The sequence below is a fragment of the Phyllobates terribilis genome, unplaced genomic scaffold, assembly GCF_046119375.1.
Source record: "Phyllobates terribilis strain yellow unplaced genomic scaffold, ASM4611937v1 Scaffold_2__4_contigs__length_985480577, whole genome shotgun sequence".
Classification (NCBI taxonomy): domain Eukaryota; kingdom Metazoa; phylum Chordata; class Amphibia; order Anura; family Dendrobatidae; genus Phyllobates; species Phyllobates terribilis.
In genome coordinates, this window is record NW_027362762.1 from 371,148,157 (window position 1) to 371,166,863 (window position 18,707).

The following is an 18,707-nucleotide window of genomic DNA, read 5'->3' on the forward strand; positions in this document are numbered from 1 at the left end:
AAAACCCCTAGCATGTATTAATTTTTAATGTTCTATTAAACCAGTTAATGACTAATCGGGGAGGGGGGGGGATACTCCTAAGGAGCTGCAGTCAGTTGCCACGTCATGAAGTACATACTGTACTTGTCGTGTCATGCGGAACGTACACACAAACTCATATACTTGCATATAGATATATAAAAGTACAGTATAGTTAAAAAAATAAAATAAAATAAAAATACTCATTATGGATGGAATTAACAAGAAAGGGTAAAATACATTTTTTTAAAAATTAAGTGGCATCATAATGCCCATAATAGCCTCTATAATTAATTTAGAACATCTTTTATGATGAAAAAATAAATAAATTAAATACTAATGTACAAAACATGGTATGGCATAAATTACAACTCATTTTCCAAAAACATAGCCTCAAAAAGTCACTTTGAACAAAAAAAAATATAACAGCAGAATGCAGAAGAAAACTCAAAAAAACATATTTATGTCCTGTAGGGATTAAACACAATTTTTATTTTGAAAATCCACTTTGTCTTGATTGATGCAAAAAGCAGCTACAGATGTGTATTTTACACAGGTGCTACAATGTATATAACGCTGTATGTCACGGTCAGTTTTCTAGATCTGTTTCTAAGCTCGTCATAAAGCTGTCTCAAGGTAAGGAGACAACCTGGAGGACATCAATAAAGGTAAAACCTGGAGACATCAATAAAGATTGTAAAATATGAATGACCATGTCAGGGCAATGGACAGCTGACCCTGCTGTATGCAGCATCTCAGCAGAAATAGCTCGGTGGTAATGGTGCAATAAGGCTCTTTAAGTGAAGAGATTCTTTGGACAAGCCCCAATAAAGCGATGCCATCTATTCTGCTAATCATAGGTGCATGCTGGATGGACATTTGCTTCATTTTCTCTTGTTTAATTTTGCAAACTATTTTGTGATCTGTTATAAAACAAAATCATTTCCCACGTATATGACATACTATACAATGTCCCGCCATTGTGTAAATATAAATATCCCAGTATTTTATACACTCTTTCTTTAGTACTGTATACTTACTTACCAAGGACATGTGTTTCAGCAGGTTTACGAAAATCATCTTCAGAAGCCATTAGCAAAACCTCAGTGTTTTCACTGTCCATTGAAAATGGTGACACGTTAAGAGTAAAACGTTCCTCGTGTTTACCTGGAATGATCACAGTCTAAATTAATGCAGTAATCAGATCACTAAAGATGATTTTGTGTAAATAAGTCCAGCTATAGCAATTTTGACTCCATCAGGCTTCAGGGCCACAGCCATAGGCGGATTATAATGAGGGCAATCTGGGCTACCGCCCGGGGCCCCGAGCCTGCAGGGGGCCCGCGGCTCCGGCGGGGTGTCTAATGCCGGATTGCCCTCATTATATGTGCGGGCTGCTGCGGCACATACCAGTAGCAGTGGTGGGAGGGGGGGCTACTTCTTCATCGGCCGGGCCAGCACTGCAGCAGTTAACTTCCCTGTGCTGGCCCGGCCGCGTCACTGCTAGGAGACACGGCCCTGTGCGCGGCCGTGTCTCCTAGCTGTGACGTCACGCAGTGTGTGCCCAGCCTGCACTGCTGCAACGGAGAAGTCAGAGCAGGCAGGAAGAATGGAGCCGGAGGATGGTGAGTCTGTGTGTGTGTGTGTGTGTATGTGTGTGTATGTGTGTGCGCGTGTGCAGGCAGATATCATTGTGTGATGTCTGTTTATATGTATTTTTGTGTTTATGCGTGTATGTATATGTCTGTATATGTTTGTGTGTGTGCGTGACTGCATGCGGCCTCCTGCTGAGTATAGTTGGCGCCGTGCGGCCTCCTGCTGTCTCTGGGGGGGCGTCGTGCGGCCTCCAACTATGTATAGATGGCGCCATGCGGCCTCCCGCTGTGTATAGATGGCACCGTGCGGCCCCCTGCTGTGTATAGATGGCGCCGTGCGGCCCTCTGCTGTGTATAGATGGCGCCGTGCGGCCCCCTGCTGTGTATAGATGGCGCCGTGCGGCCTCCTGTTGTGTTTAGATGGTGCCGTGCGGCCCCCTTCTGTGTATAGATGGCGCCGTGCGGCCCCCAGCTGTGTATAGATGGCGCCGTGTGGCCTCCTGCTGTGTATAGATGGCTACGTGCGGCCTCCTGCTGTGTATAGATGGCGCCATGCGGCCTCCTGCTGTGTATAGATGGCTACGTGCGGCCTCCCGCTGTGTATAGATGGCTACGTGCGGCCTCCCGCTGTGTATAGATGGCACCGTGCGGCCCCCTGCTGTGTATAGATGGCGCCGTGCGGCCCTCTGCTGTGTATAGATGGCGCCGTGCGGCCCCCTGCTGTGTATAGATGGCGCCGTGCGGCCTCCTGCTGTGTATAGAAGTGCCGTGCGGCCCCCTGCTGTGTATAGATGGCGCCGTGCGGCCCCCTGCTGTGTATAGATAGCGCCGTGCGGCCTCCTGCTGTGTATAGATGGCTACGTGCGGCCTCCTGCTGTGTATAGATGGCGCCGTGCAGCCTCCTGCTGTGTATAGATGGCGCCGTGCGGCCTCCCGCTGTGTATAGATGGCTACGTGCGGCCTCCCGCTGTGTATAGATGGCTACGTGCGGCCTCCCGCTGTGTATAGATGGCACTATGCAGCCTCCCGCTGTGTATAGATGGCTACGTGTGCTCAATATTGAGTCATAGAATTAATATAAGGCTATGTGCCCACGATACAGAAATGTTCCGGATTTTTTTTTGAGCGTTTCTGCATCTCCCTGGCAGAAAAAACGCATGTGGATTGTACATGCGGACTGTACATGCGGATTTTACATGCGGATTGTACATGCGTTTTCCTGCCAGGGACATGCGTATGTGAAGCGTTCTTCACTTGCATTTCCGCATGCGGGTTGACAAGCGCTTTCCAAGCGATTTTAGCATCACTTGGAAAGTGCTTGACAACTTGGTTACACTATATAAATCCAAGCAACCAGCATGGATTTATATAGTGTGACTGTAAAAGAATGGTAAAAAATAAAAAATATATACTTATCTTCTGATGGCCTGCCGACGTCAGCGGTCGCGTGACCCGTCACATGACTAAATGACGTCACGGCAGGTCCTTTTCAGACCATCGCGAGCTGCCGGCAAGCCAGGACACATCGGATAAAGACACCGGGGGCCATCAGAAGGTAAGCATAATATTTATTTTTATTTTATTCTTTTTTTACAGGTTCTATGGTACCCGGGTCCGGAGGAGAGTCTCCTGTCCTCCACACCCGGGTACCATCCGCACATTGAAACGCATGGATTCCGCATCTACAGATGCAGTGATGCGGATTCCATACATTGTAATGCAAGTCAATGGTAGCGAAAACACCGCGCTTCTGCAAAATAATTGGTAGTGCTGCGGATTTTTCCGCAATGATAATCCGCAGCGGAAATTTCCGCAGCATGTACACAGCACATGCGGATTATCATTGGGGAACATGGCAGACCTTCTACCAAGCATTTTTTATGCGTTTCTGCAGCGGAATTGCCGCTGCGGAAACGCTTAAAAAACGCATAGTGGGCACACAGCCTAAAAAAAAATATTATAATTAATATTGTGCCAAATTAATTTCACGTGAACTATCACATGATCTATCACAGGGGATCATGTGACATGTCACGTGATAAATCAGGTGTGTGTGTGGGGGGGGGGCCCGCGCCTTCTAAACTGCCCGGGGCCCTTGCTACTCTTAATCCACCCCTGGCCACAGCTATAAATGCATTCTTATTTAGGACAAGAAATGGCCAGAAAGAACTCAGTATATTTCGTATTTTACATACCTTTCCAAATACATTATATATAAACATAAGTTTTCGAGATGCTGTCTGGGAGCAAATTATTAAAAAAAAATATGCATTGCATATTATAAAAGTGTATAGGGATTTGTTTAGTTTAATTGTTTAATAAATTAATTATAATAATAAACACATTAAAAGTAGACAATCTAAACAAGGGCTTGTATTAGGAACCAAAAATTGGTTACATTGGTTATTGAATACTCTACTGTTATGTTCTGCTACCAGAGCTAAGGAAAGAGAGGAGATCTGTCCCTACGATAGAACTCAGCTTAATCCCTACGATGTAACAGGGAACCTGATCCTGCGATCAGACCTGCTAAAGTCCTCAGCTAGTCTGTACGGAGACCTATAGATGTGGGGAAGGAATCCCTACAAGTACTAAGGACTGGGAGGAAAATGGGACACCTCCTAACAGAAATAGTAGCAGACAGACGAACAAACAAAATATATAGAACAAAGAGGTCCGTAGACCAAGCAAACTAACAGAGTTAGATACAGAGCACAGGCTAGCTAGAAAGTAGTTAAACAATGAAGTCCAGCAAAGCCAGAAGGGCGGAGCAGGATTAAATAGGCCAACAAGGTCATGTGACCAGCAAAGGAAAAAAAACCTAAGAGCAAGGTTCTAACAGTACCCCCCCTTCTAAGAGGATCCTCCGGATCCCCTAGGACCAGGCTTATCAGGAAATCTCCTGTGAAACGCTCTGATAAGTCTAGACGCGGAAACATCATCCGACCTCACCCAAGAGTTATCCTCGGGTCCGAAACCTTTCCAGGCCACAAGATACTGCAAACTACCTCTATACAGTCTAGAGTTAAGGATGCGAGAAATTTCATATTCCCCGTCCTCCACCACCGGAGGAACAGAGGCAGAGGCGTCACAATCCGATACAACAGCTTTTTTCAACAGAGAGACATGAAATACCGGATTAATTCTCCAGGAGGTAGGAACCTCCAACCTAACAGCAGATTGGTTGACAACCTGAAGCACCTTAAAGGGCCCTACAAACTTGGGACCCAATTTCTTAGAAGGAATCCTCAACCGCAGATTCCTAGAGGACAACCAAACCATGTCACCAACAGCGAACAAAACCTCCTGTCGTTTCCTATCAAAGTAGTCCTTAGATTTTCTGTTGGCCTCCTGAAGATTACCATGCACATCCGTCCAAACTCTCTCCAAATCACCGGAAAAATTCTCCTCCTCAGGCACGGCAGATCCCAACTTGGAGAACGACCCAAACGACGGATGTCTCCCAGAACAACAAAAAAAAGGCGAACAACCAGCAGAAGAAGATGTATGATTGTTCAGAGCAAATTCAGCAAGTGGCAGAAACTCAGACCACCCCTCTTGATTGTCTGCCACAAAACAACGCAAGAACTGCTCAACATCCTGGTTTTTCCTTTCTGTCTGGCCATTAGATTCAGGATGATATCCGGACGAGAACGATTAATGAACTCCCAACCTGTCACAAAAGGCACGCCAAAAACGAGCCACGAACTGAGGACCCCTATCAGAAACAATGTCAGTAGGAACGCCATGAAGTCTGACAATTTCCTTGACAAAGGCCTTAGCGAGAGTTTTAGCGCAGGGCAGTTTGACGAAGGGAACCAAGTGACACATCTTGCTAAAACGGTCCACGACCACCCAGATGACAGTAAAACCCTCAGAGGGGGGAAGGTCAGTTATAAAGTCCATAGCCAAATGTGTCCAAGGAGCACTGGGAACCTCCAAAGGACAAAGCAACCCCGCAGCAGGAGTATGTGAGGACTTAGATCTAGCACATATAGTACATTGACGCACCCACTTAATGACTTCCTTCTGCCATCCAGGCCACCAAAAACTGCGACCCACCAGTCTCTTGGTCTCAGAGATTCCGGGATGATCTGCCAACCGAGATTCGTGACACTCAACAAACAAATCTCTCCTAAAGGTCCCAGGCACAAACAACCTCCCATGAGGAGTGTTAGATGGGGCATTCTCCTGTGCTTTAAGAATCTCATCTTCCAAAACGGAGTCCAAAGCAGCTATCACAACACCTTCTTGTAAAATGTTCTCCTCTTTCTCAGCACCGACTATGGGAGAAAAACTGCGAGACAAGGCATCCGCCTTAACATTCTTAGTACCAGGGATGTAAGTAACGGAGAAATTAAACCACGAGAAAAACAGTGCCCACCTAGCCTGACGGGCATTCATGCGCTTGGCAGCATCAAGATATATCAGATTTTTATGATCCGTAAGAACCTGAACGGGAAATTCCGCACCTTCCAAGAAGTGGCGCCAGTGTTCAAATGCGAGTTTAATAGCCAATAATTCCCGATTACCAATATCGTAATTCAGTTCAGTCTCCGAAAAATTTTTTGAAAAAAAGGCACAGGGATGTAATCCATCCCCGTTATCCTGAGACAATACTGCGCCAACCCCCACAGAGGAAGCATCAACCTCAACCAAAAACGGCTTAGTCACATCAGGCTGCATAAGGATGGGAGCAGAGGTGAACCTCTCCTTGAGATACACAAAAGCTTCAATGGCCTCAGAAGACCACTGAACCGCATCAGCACCTTTCCTGGTGAGATCGGTCAGAGGTTTGACAATACTAGAAAAATTTTTTATGAATTTTCTGTAATAATTGGCGAAACCTAAAAACTTCTGTATCGATTTCAAACCAATAGGCCTAGGCCATTCCTGTACAGCTTGAACTTTAACCGGGTCCATCTCAAAACCTTCGCTGGAGATAATGTAACCCAAAAAACTAATTCTCTGTACAGCGAACTCACATTTCTCCAGCTTAGCAAAAAGCGAATTGTCCATTAATAACTGTAATACCTCACGTACGCTCCGCCAATGAGACTCCAGATCCGGCGAATAAATCAAAATGTCATCCAAATACACAACCACATTTTTGCCGATCAAAGGTCTAAGGATGTCATTAATAAGATTCTGAAAAAATGCAGGAGCATTAGTAAGACCAAAAGGCATCACCAGATTCTCAAAATGACCCACAGGAGTGTTAAAAGCAGTCTTCCATTCGTCACCCTCCTTCATGCGCAACAGATTGTATGCCCCCTTAAGGTCAATTTTAGAGAACCACTTGGCCCCCATTAACTGGTTAAACAGATCAGGAATCAATGGCAGTGGGTAAGGATTGCGTACAGTAATTTTGTTAATCTCACGAAAATCCAGACAAGGACGTAAACCGCCGTCCTTTTTTTTTACAAAAAAAAATCCAACCGCCACAGGAGACTTAGAGGGCCTAATGTGACCGGCGGCCAAACTTGTCTGTATGTATTCCCCCAAAGCCTTCCTCTCAGGAATAGTAAGGTTAAATAAACGACTTTTAGGAAGAGTCGCTCCAGGGACAAATTCAATAGAACAATCATAGTCTCTATGGGGAGGCAAAACCTGCGATTCCTTCTCAGAAAAAACTCTCCAAAAATCCTGAATAGGAACAGGCAATTCTCCCCTATCCAAAGCTGCAATACGCCCGTTACAACACTTGTCATACCATTTATGGCTCCAGGATTTAATTTCACTGGTAGACCAATCCAGTACAGGATTGTGAAATTTTAACCAGGGCAATCCCAATATTACTGGAGAAGGCAAGTTATTCAAAACTACCAAATCCAATTTCTCGTGGTGAACACCATTAATAGTGAGAGGAAATTCACAGACCTTGAGAGTAATATTCTTCAAAGGGGAGCCATCCACCGAAACCACAGCAATGGGGGATGATAAAGGTTCGGGTTTTAAATTGAGTCTTTCCAAGAATCCCCCATCAATAACATTCAGAGTAGACCCACAATCAACAAACACCCGAAATTCCATTAATTTTTCCTGAGCAATCGTGGAAGCAGCTAAAAATACACCCTTGGAATTTAAACAGGCAATACAGGTATGACTGACCATTTTTTTTTCTTTCTTGATACGAAGCTCACAGTCTTTAATTAAATGACCAGATTTTCCGCAATAGAAACACAAGCCTTCAGAAAATCTACGGTCTTTTTCTTGAGAGCGAGGTGCCACCGATCCAATCTCCATCGGTTCACCACTGTTAGTACACACATTCTCATAACCAGAAACTGACATAGCAGAGGATTTGCTCTCATTAACCCTTGCACGCAGTCGCCTATCCACCCGTATAGCTAATTGCATAGCCTGTTGCAAATCTTCAGGTGTAGGATAAGCAATTAGCAGGTCTTTAACCCTTTCACTGAGCCCAGCAAGAAATAGACTTTTCAGAGCAGAATCGTTCCACCCTGTTTGAGTAGACCATCGACGGAAATGAGTACAATATTTTTCCACATTACCTGATCCCTGTCTCAAACGTCTTAACTCAGTCTCAGCTGATGAGACACGATCAGGATCATCATATAATCGTCCCAAAGCAGAAAAAAAACTATCCACTGAACTGAAGCATGTATCACTAGGTTGCAAAGAAAAGGCCCACTCCTGAGGCTCTTTGCGCAAAAGTGACATTATAAACCCTATGCGCTGGGAATCATCCCCAGAGGACTTGGGTCTCAAACGAAAATACAATAAGCAAGCATTTTTAAATGAAAAAAATTCTCGGTGTTCACCAAAAAATAAATCCGGCAAACGTACCTTAGGCTCCAAGAAATGTGCTCCAGGACAGTTACTCACGTGTTGACGGAGCTCAGTCACCTCCAAAGAGAGTCCCTGCAGGTGTTTAGCCAAATCCAGAACCGACACCATGATGGAACAGAAAAAATCTTTCCTTAGAGCATTTGCTGGGCTGGACTTACTGTTATGTTCTGCTACCAGAGCTAAGGAAAGAGAGGAGATCTGTCCCTACGATAGAACTCAGCTTAATCCCTACGATGTAACAGGGAACCTGATCCTGCGATCAGACCTGCTAAAGTCCTCAGCTAGTCTGTACGGAGACCTATAGATGTGGGGAAGGAATCCCTACAAGTACTAAGGACTGGGAGGAAAATGGGACACCTCCTAACAGAAATAGTAGCAGACAGACGAACAAACAAAATATATAGAACAAAGAGGTCCGTAGACCAAGCAAACTAACAGAGTTAGATACAGAGCACAGGCTAGCTAGAAAGTAGTTAAACAATGAAGTCCAGCAAAGCCAGAAGGGCGGAGCAGGATTAAATAGGCCAACAAGGTCATGTGACCAGCAAAGGAAAAAAAACCTAAGAGCAAGGTTCTAACATCTACTACAGCTCCTAAAGCCTTCCAAATGTAAATTTTGCTTCATGCCACTCACTGTAACCAGCCCAAAAGCTACTTTTGACCATTGTGTAGTGAGAACTAACCATGGATACCTAAACTACTGCAATGCCCTGCACATGGGGTAAGCGACATAGCGAATCAGAAGAACTATACTGCATTTCTAATTGGAGGTATTTGCTAATATTATTATTGCACCTACTACATATTGGGATAGGATCTTAGAGATGGGAATACCCCCTTAACTATATATCTGATCAGCCGATGCATTGCTTACAGTAATGTCCAGTGGATGGCACTGCCACAGGAACAAATGGTAGTAGGTGTCAGTTGCAATATGCAACCAACACCCCGCTGCAACAAACAAAATCAGGGGTGCCCAAAGATATTTATATATCTACTGTAAATGTCTTTGGGCATCCCTTCAAGGCATTTCTTTAGAATATTTATAAAATAAAACACTTATCTTCCCTCCTAGTTTTTATTTGTATTTCTGTCTCTCTATATTGAGAGGGAACAAAATTTATCGTCATTGTGGTAATATATGTAATAATGTGTTATAGCTACATCTTTACTCACCCATGCAAGGGATGTATATCTTAATATTGCCCTTTTTACAATCCGAATCATCTTGTCATCACCATACAAGAGGAACAAAATTAACTACTCTTATTTTCCCCTTTATGATTTACTCTTTTATTGCGATAGATCTAATATTCTATTAAGGCTTAAACCAGCCACCGCCCTGAGTGACAGAGTGCATGCGCAGCTTCCTTGTCCTCACGCCGACATGACCACATGCGTTCCACGCTTGCGGGTCATGGCGCATATAAGGGAAGCTCATTTGATAGTGAGGCTTGGCAGATGCGTCATGCGCCATCGCGTCACCAATAATTCTAATTGAGGACGCCTTCCCATTGGATACAGCTGTGTATGACTAGGCAACGGCCCCTCACCCCGACATGCCTCCGGAAGAACCGAATAGAAACGCGCGTCGGGGTGAGAGGGCACTGCGGTCATCTCCACAGTTTACATACTTACAGGTAATCTCCTTACCTGCTGAGACAGAGGATTTCTTTTGTATAATATCATCTATAGTCTCCCTAAGGACACGCACTATTAGTAACTTGGGACATATTAATAAGGGGCTATGTGCAATATTATCAGGACATTTCTAATACTGCTACTATTGAACAATATATAATGGTATGATCCACTAATAGAATTATCCTTGTAAATCTTTATGCTGTAGTGGTTGATAGTATTCTACTAGGTAATATTTATTCCTGTTACTCTAGGGTAATACCTTTGTCTATACATAGGGTTATTTGGGCCACTGGGCATATATCACTGTGATACCCTATAGACATAATTCTTTTAATCTTATATTGAGATCATCACTATTATATTGTATGTAGCTGCAGTGCCCTCTAGAGGCATTTTCTGTTTTTTTTTATCTCGGATCATACATGTGATCAGTTGTCTGTATATGTGTTTTGAATAAAGATTGAATACTCTTTTAATATACGGTTAATGGAGCTCTTCATTTTTTCTGAGGTTTTCACTACCCTGGGAAAGGTTTATATAAGACAAAACAATGCCAGAATTGCTAAATGTTCAGCCTGCATCCCAAAAATAGAGCAAAAAGTATCAAATAGTTATATGTACTCCAAAATGGTACTGTTACCAATGATGACCACAGAACTTCCCACCAAAAAATGAAACAATCCCTTATACAGCTACTTTGATCTAATAGATGTTATGTGTCTTAGAACGCAGCGACACAAAGTAGTACTAGCAATTATATGCTATTACTAACACAAAAAGAACAAATATGGGCCTGGACTGCAATAGTCAAAACAGACAAAAAGACAAAAAGTAATTTTATCGGATAATGAACACTTACCTATTCCCCCTCCGCCCAAAGAAAAAAAATGATTAAAAAGGGCAACATTTACATTTTCACTTCAGAAAAGCCAGAGTCGGTGCTGACAGCCGTCCTCAGTAACACTGACCACATGTCAGTATCTCATTGCAGCCACCAAGAAAATGGCTCCTCACTGTGATCCTAAGCTTCATCCTTCCTTATCCTTTTTAAACACATAGAAGGGAAGGGGGGGAGTGACATCATACACATGCAAGCAGATCCTGCCCCCATTTACAGCAGTAGTAATGTGAGCTAGCAGTACACTAGGTTTTCATTGCAAATGTTAGAAGCAGCTCCCATTAGTGTTTAAAAGTTGAATATATCAAAACTTTTTAAAGATTTTTTCATATGTCATACCATGGGCGTACCCACCGTGGGGCAGGGACGCATGCTGCACACCAAATGCCGGGGCCCTGAGCAGGCAGGGGGGCCCCTCACCATCAGCTCCCGCTTGCTCAGGGCCCCGGCACCCGGCAGAATACTTACCCCTCCCCGTGCTTCCGCAGCAGGTCCTGTCTCTTCCGCGGCTGCTGCACTGTGACGTATCAGGTCAGAGGGCACGGTGACTTCTTTACACCGCGCTCTCTCCTGAGCAGTCACAGTGCTGAGCGGGATGAGGCCGGCGACGCTGAGGAGTCCGGAGCAGCGGCAGCAGGTGAGAAGTGAGGTGAGTATTTGATTTTTTTTTTTTTTTTTATTGTATGGAGGCCTGTGGCAGTATAAGGGAGGGGGGTGAGGTGGGGGTGTGTGACATCCTGCATGGGGCATTATATGGGGGTGTGTGACATCCTGCATGGGGCATTATAAGGGGGGTGACATCCTGCATGGGGCATTATAAGGGGGGGTGACATCCTGCATGGGGCATTATAAGGGAGGGGGGGTGACATCCTGCATGGGGCATTATAAGGGAGGGCGGGTGTGTGACATCCTGCATGGGGCATTATAAGGGAGGGGGGGTGTGACATCCTGCATGGGGCATTATAAGGGAGGGGGGGTGATATCCTGCATGGGGCATTATAAGGGAGGGGGGGTGTGACATCCTGCATGGGGCATTATAAGGAGGGGGGGTGTCATCCTGCATGGGGCATTATAAGGGGGGTTGACATCCTACATGGGGCATTATATGGGGGGAACAGCCTGCATGGGGCATTATGTAGGGGGAACAGCCTGCGTGGGGCATTATGTGGGGGGGGCAGCCTGCATGAGGCATTATGTGTGGGGAACAGCCTGCATGGAGCGTTATATGGGGGCCATATTCTGTATGGAGCGTTATATGGGGGCCAGTATCCTGCATGGAGCGTTATATGGGGGCCAGTATCCTGCATGGAGCGTTATATGGGGGCCAGTATCCTGTATGGAGCGTTATATGGGGGCCAGTATCCTGTATGGAGCGTTATATGGGGGCCAGTATCCTGCATGGAGCGTTATATGGGGGCCAGTATCCTGTATGGAGCGTTATATGGGGGCCAGTATCCTGTATGGAGCGTTATATGGGGGCCAGTATCCTGTATGGAGCATTATATGGGGACCAGTATCCTGTATGGAGCATTTTATGGGGGCCAGTATACTGTGTGAAGTGATTCGCTGGTTTCTGAGCTATTGTGGAATTTACAATAGATATCACTCATGTAATGTAAAAAGTGAAATCTTTGCATTGTACTATATATATATTTCTCTTCGGTATCTGTGACCATGGCTTGACCCCCCGCCCCTAGTTTTGATCCTGGGTACGCCCATGTGTCATACCATTCAAAAATGTTATAATATTTAAAACATTTCTAATTTTTTCTGACAAATTTATTTTACACTGGTCAAGCATATGGAATATTCAAGTTTAAAATGGACAACACCTTTGAAGACTAAGGTTTTTTTTAATAAAAGTGTTTAAATGAGGTATGTATATTGAAAGTTTGCGTGAAAAAATGTTTGAAAGTTTGTGAACCCTTCAGAATTTTCTATATTTCTGCATAAATTTGACCTGAAACTACATCAGGTTTTCACACAAGTCCTAAAAGTAGATATAGAGAGCAAGGTCAAACACATGAATCAAATATATTAGACTTTTTCATTTTTTTAAATGAGAAAAACGAACTGCTCGCTTCACGTCTTTCCACAACATTTCTATAGGATTAAGGTTAGAAGTCAGACTAAAACTAACTTTATTCTTCTTTGGCCTTTCTTTTGTAGAACAACTTGTTTGCTTTGGATCATTGTCTTGCTGCATGACCCACTTTCTCTTGCAATTCAACTCATGGACAGATGTCTAGACATTTTCCTTTAGAATTTGTTAGTATAATTCAGAATTCATTGTTCAATCAATGATGGCAAGCTGTTCCGGCACAGATGCAGCAAAACTGGCTAAAACCATGAAACTACCACCTCCACTGTGTTTCACAGATTGTGTGAGTGTTTTTTTAATCGTTCTGTAATGTAGTGTTTATCTTTCTTCAAACATAACACTTTTTATTTTAACCAAAAAGCTCAATTTTTTCTCATCCGTCCACAAAACAATGCTCTAATAACCTTCTGTATGTCTATGTGATCATTAGCAAACTGCAGATGGCCAGCAATGCTCTTTTTGGAGAACAGTGGCTTGCTCATTGCAATTCTGCAATGCAAACTATTGGTTAGTGTTCTTCTGATGGTGGGCGAATGGACATAAACATTAGCTAATGTGAGAGAAGCCTTTAGTTGTTTAGAGGTTACCTTTGACTCTTGTGTCCTAGTGGACTATTATATGCATTACTCTTCGAGTGATCTTTGTTGGTCAACCAATCCTGGGAACTGTAATAATGGTATTAAATTTCCTCTATTTGTACACAGTCTGACTTTGGATTGATGGAGTCGAACTCTTGAGATGAATTTACAATCTTTTCCAGCCTGATAAACATCAATAACCTTTCTTCTGAGGTCCACGGAAATCTCTTTTGTTCATGCCGTGATACTACCACAAACATGTGTTGTGAAGATCAAACTTTGATAGATCCCTGTTATTTATATAAAAAAGGTCACCCACTCACACCAGATTGTTAACCCAGTGATTGAAAACACCAGACTATAATTTCATCTTCAAATTATCTGCTAGTCTTAAGGGTTAACATACTTTTGTCACTCACAGACACGTGATATTGGCTCATCTTCTTAAGAAAAAAATGACAATCTAACATTTTTGCCTCATTTGTTTTATTTAGTTCTCTTTAACTACATTTAGGACTTGTGTGAACATTTGATGTCGTTTTGGATCATATTTATGCAGAAATATGAAAGTTGACAAACTTTCAAGCACCACTGTACATCTGTATTTTGGCCATGAAAACTTGCTCAGATAGCTGGTGAAAAACACGATGGGTAGTAAGTTACAAGCAGGAAACATATTAATATCCTACAGTAAAGGCCCCGTCACACTAAGCGATATCACTAGCGAGATCGCTGCTGTGTCACAGTTTTGGTGACTCACCAGCGACCTCACCAGCGATGTCGCTATGTGTGACACTTTGCAACGATCAGGCCCCTGCTGTGAGGTCGCTGATCGTTGCAAAGTGTCCTGGACCATTTTTTGGTCGTTGGCCTCCCGCTGGTCAGCACACATCGCTGTGTGTGACCAGCGGGACCAACGATCTGGCTGGTAACCATGGTAAATATCGGGTTACTAGGGGCACGCGCGCACTTAGTAACCCGCTGTTTACCATAGATACCACTCTGCTACGGTGAGCGGAGGCTCCAGCGCACGGTAGCAGAGTGGTATCCATGGTAAACAGCGGGTTACTAGGGGCACACGCGCACTTAGTAACCCGATATTTACCATAGTTACCAGCCTGCTCCTGCTTAAGCAGCAGGCTGGGAACGGGAGCAGGACATCGTGGAACGATTCTTTCCACGATATCGCTACTCCCCTCATCGCTGGTGAGCCTGCCTGTTTGACAGCTCACCAGCGATGTATTAGCGATGCAGCAACGATCCCTGACAGGTCGTATCGTTGTCGGGATCGCTGCTGCATCGCTTAGTGTGACGGGGCCTTAAGGTTCCCTAAATTACCAAACTTAAATAATCAATTTTATAAATGCGCTATATTGTATGCAAGGGTTAACATTTCTTAGGTCAACTCAGTAATGAGTTTACTCAACACAGGTAGAGTAAAAATAATTAGAAGAGGCAGCAATCAGAGTCCCATCTTTAATCATTGTTGCATGTAAAAGAAAATGACTCTTAGTACTTACTTTCCCAGGGTTCTTTTATGTTCACAGGACTCAAGGCTGCTTTGCATTTTGAATATGTTCCATCAACTTTAAAAGCATCATTCCTGTAAAGACTAAAAGTTGAGATTCGGGAGTCAAAGTGGCACTTTGTTATCAAGGCACAGAAAAGATGTATTCTTTGTGGTCACTGTTAGACACATTTACATTTTAATCAGTTCTCATAAGCTTTTGAACGTGATAAGACTATGGTCACTTTAAGTAGCCCTCAACATTAAAATGTAAATTATTACAGATATCAGAAGTATCCATGGGGTGATAGATAATAACATATGATACATTAAACATAAGATAGTTGAGAAGTTATTTTAAACTTCTAATTTGTAAAGAACAAAACACTTCTCCAGCAATAATATCAGCTAATAGGCATCTGCGATGGGACATAAAGTCACCTGTGAGTCCTTATGTCATTTGGTAGGGAAGAAATGCTGAAGCATGAAAGAGGTGAGTAAAGGTTGGGGTGATCGGCTGACAATCTAAATATGCGTTGGGTCTCTGGATCCTCGCAATTGTCCAATTCAAGGAGAAGAAAAATTGGTAACGCTAGATTTAAACATGCCCAATCCTTTTTTTACACAGGGATAAGTCCATCTCCAAACATCATACAACCGTACTAATGAGACCCATACCTAGGACCACACTGCAATCACTACATTCTAGAATATCAATCACCATGGGTACAAGATGAAGTAAGTGTACTGGTTCAAAAGTTAGGCTATGAACAAGTGCCAGAATAAAATTTTACTAAGAACATTAAATTTACCCATTTTCTTCTTTATGCCATCCACGTGAGAGATGTTTTTTGTTTGAGGGAACAGTTACATGGTCTTTTTCAATCCAGTCATCTACAGGGATATAATATGAGTGTAAACAGTAATGCATGCATTCATTTTACGGGTCCGCAAAATATGCTCTTATTTTTATATAAGGGGGAACCTACTACAGTTAACTGAAGTGGTGATACCAGGGGCGTAACGATAGAGGTTGCAGAGGGTGCAACCATGACCGGGCCTGTGCGGGTGGGGGGCTCGCTGATGCCAGCGTATATTTCAGCTGGATATACAGTACAGACCAAAAGTTTGGACACACCTTCTCATTTAAAGATTTTTCTGTATTTTCATGACTATGAAAATTGTACATTCACACTGAAGGCATCTAAACTATGAATTAACACATGTGGAATTATATACCTAACAAAAAAGTGTGAAACAACTGAAAATATGTCTTATATTCTAGGTTCTTCAAAGTAGCCACCTTTTGCTTTGATGACTGCTTTGCACACTCTTGGCATTCTCTTGATGAGCTTCAAGAGGTAGTCACCAGAAATGGTCTTCCAACAATCTTGAAGGAGTTCCCAGAGATGCTTAGCACTTGTTGGCCCTTTTGCCTTCACTCTGTGGTCCAGCTCACCCCAAACCATCTCGATTGGGTTCAGGTCTGGTGACTGTGGAGGCCAGGTCATCTGGCTTAGCACCCCATCACTCTCCTTCTTGGTGAAATAGCCCTTACACAGCCTGGAGGTGTGTTTGGGGTCATTGTCCTGTTGAAAAATAAATGATGGTCCAACTAAACGCAAACCGGATGGAATAGCATGCCGCTGCAAGATGCTGTGGTAGCCATGCTGGTTCAGTATGCCTTCAATTTTGAATAAATCCCCAACAGTGTTACCAGAAAAGCACCCCCACACCATCACACCTCCTCCTCCATGCTTCACGGTGGGAACCAGGCATGTAGAGTCCATCCGTTCACCTTTTCTGCGTTGCACAAAGACACGGTGGTTGGAACCAAATATCTCAAATTTGGACTCATCAGACCAAAGCACAGATTTCCACTGGTCTAATGTCCATTCCTTGTGTTCTTTTGCCCAAACAAGTCTCTTCTACTTGTTGCCTGTTCTTAGCAGTGGTTTCCTAGCAGCTATTTTACCATGAAGGCCTGCTGCACAAAGTCTCCTCTTAACAGTTTTTGAAGAGATGTGTCTGCTGCTAGAACTCTGTGTGGCATTGACCTGGTCTCTAATCTGAGCTGCTGTTAACCTGCGATTTCTGAGGCTGGTGACTCGGATAAACTTATTCTCAGAAGCAGAGGTGACTCTTGGTCTTCCTTTCCTGGGGCAGTCCTCATGTGAGCCAGTTTCTTTGTAGCGTTTGATGGTTTTTCCAACTGCACTTGGGGACACTTTCAAAGTTTACCCAATTTTTCAGACTGACTGACCTTCATTTCTTAAAGTAATGATGGCCACTCGTTTTTCTTTACTTAGCTGCTTTTTTCTTGCCATAATACAAATTGTAACAGTCTATTCAGTAGGACTATCAGCTGTGTATCCACCAGACTTCTGCAAAACACAACTGATGGTCCCAACCCCATTTATAAGGCAAGAAATCCCACTTATTAAACCTGACAGGGCACACCTGTGAAGTGAAAACCATTTCCGGTGACTACCTCTTGAAGCTCATCAAGAGACTGCCAAGAGTGTGCAAAGCAGTCATCAAAGCAAAAGGTGGCTACTTTGAAGAACCTAGAATATAAGACATATTTTCAGTTGTTTCACACTTTTTTGTTAAGTATATAATTCCACATGTGTTAATTCATAGTTTTGATGCCTTCAGTGTGAATGTACAATTTTCATAGTCAAGAAAATACAGAAAAATCTTTAAATGAGAAGGTGTGCCCAAACTTTTGGTCTATACTGTATGTCCAAGGGCGCACATTCAGCTGAAATGCATTGTGGGGTAGAGACCCTCTGGGTCCTTGCATGGCCAGTAAGAAGCTAGCAGGTGACGTTGATGTGCAGCGACACGAGCAGCGCATGGCAGTGACGTGGTGCTGCCCGTCGCATGGCGCTGCCCATCGCTTGTCCAGCTACAGAAGAGGACACCAAGCGGCACAGGAGTGGAGGAAGGTGAGTAAAATAGTTTATTTTATGCGTTAAAGAACAGCTGCAGAATGGGGAACATATATAGCAGGATGGGCCCAGGATGGGAAACATATATACCAGGATGGCCTCAGCATGGGAGATGCATCTCACTAAATTAGAATATCATCAAAAAGTTAATTTATTTCAGTTCTTCAATGCAAAAAGTGAAACTCATATATTATATAGAGTCATTACAAACAGAGTGATCTATTTCAAGTGTTTATTTCTATTAATGTTGATAATTATGGCTTACAGCCAATGAAAACACAAAAGTCATTATCTCAGTAAATTAGAATACTTTATAACAACAACTTGAAAAATTATTTTAAAATCCGAAATGTTGGCCTACTGAAATGTATGTTCAGTAAATGCACTCAATACTTGGTCGGGGCTCCTTTTGCATCAATTACTGCATCAATGTGACGTGGCATGGAGGCGTTCAGCCTGTGGCACTGCTGAGGTGTTATGGAAGCCCAGGTTGCTTTGATAGCAGCCTTCAGCTCGTCTGCATTGTTGGGTCTCGTGTCTCTCATCTTCCTCTTGACAATACCCCATAGATTTTCTATGGGGTTAAGGTCAGGCGAGTT

The 18,707-nt window shown here is 43.5% G+C and overlaps 1 protein-coding gene across 3 annotated transcripts in view; it reads right to left on the reverse strand.

Moving 5' to 3' along the window:
• The window catches only part of LOC141252203 (uncharacterized), a 98,494-nt gene that overhangs the window by 26,459 nt on the left and 53,328 nt on the right, over positions 1-18,707 (reverse strand). For all 3 annotated transcript variants that reach the window (XM_073670480.1, XM_073670481.1, XM_073670482.1), the window contains 3 exons: positions 15,967-16,048; positions 15,168-15,259; positions 1,063-1,185 (listed from right to left, as the gene is read on the reverse strand). In XM_073670480.1, the coding sequence (XP_073526581.1) occupies positions 1,063-1,185; positions 15,168-15,259; positions 15,967-16,048 (297 nt within the window). The remainder of the gene's footprint in view (positions 1-1,062; positions 1,186-15,167; positions 15,260-15,966; positions 16,049-18,707) is intronic.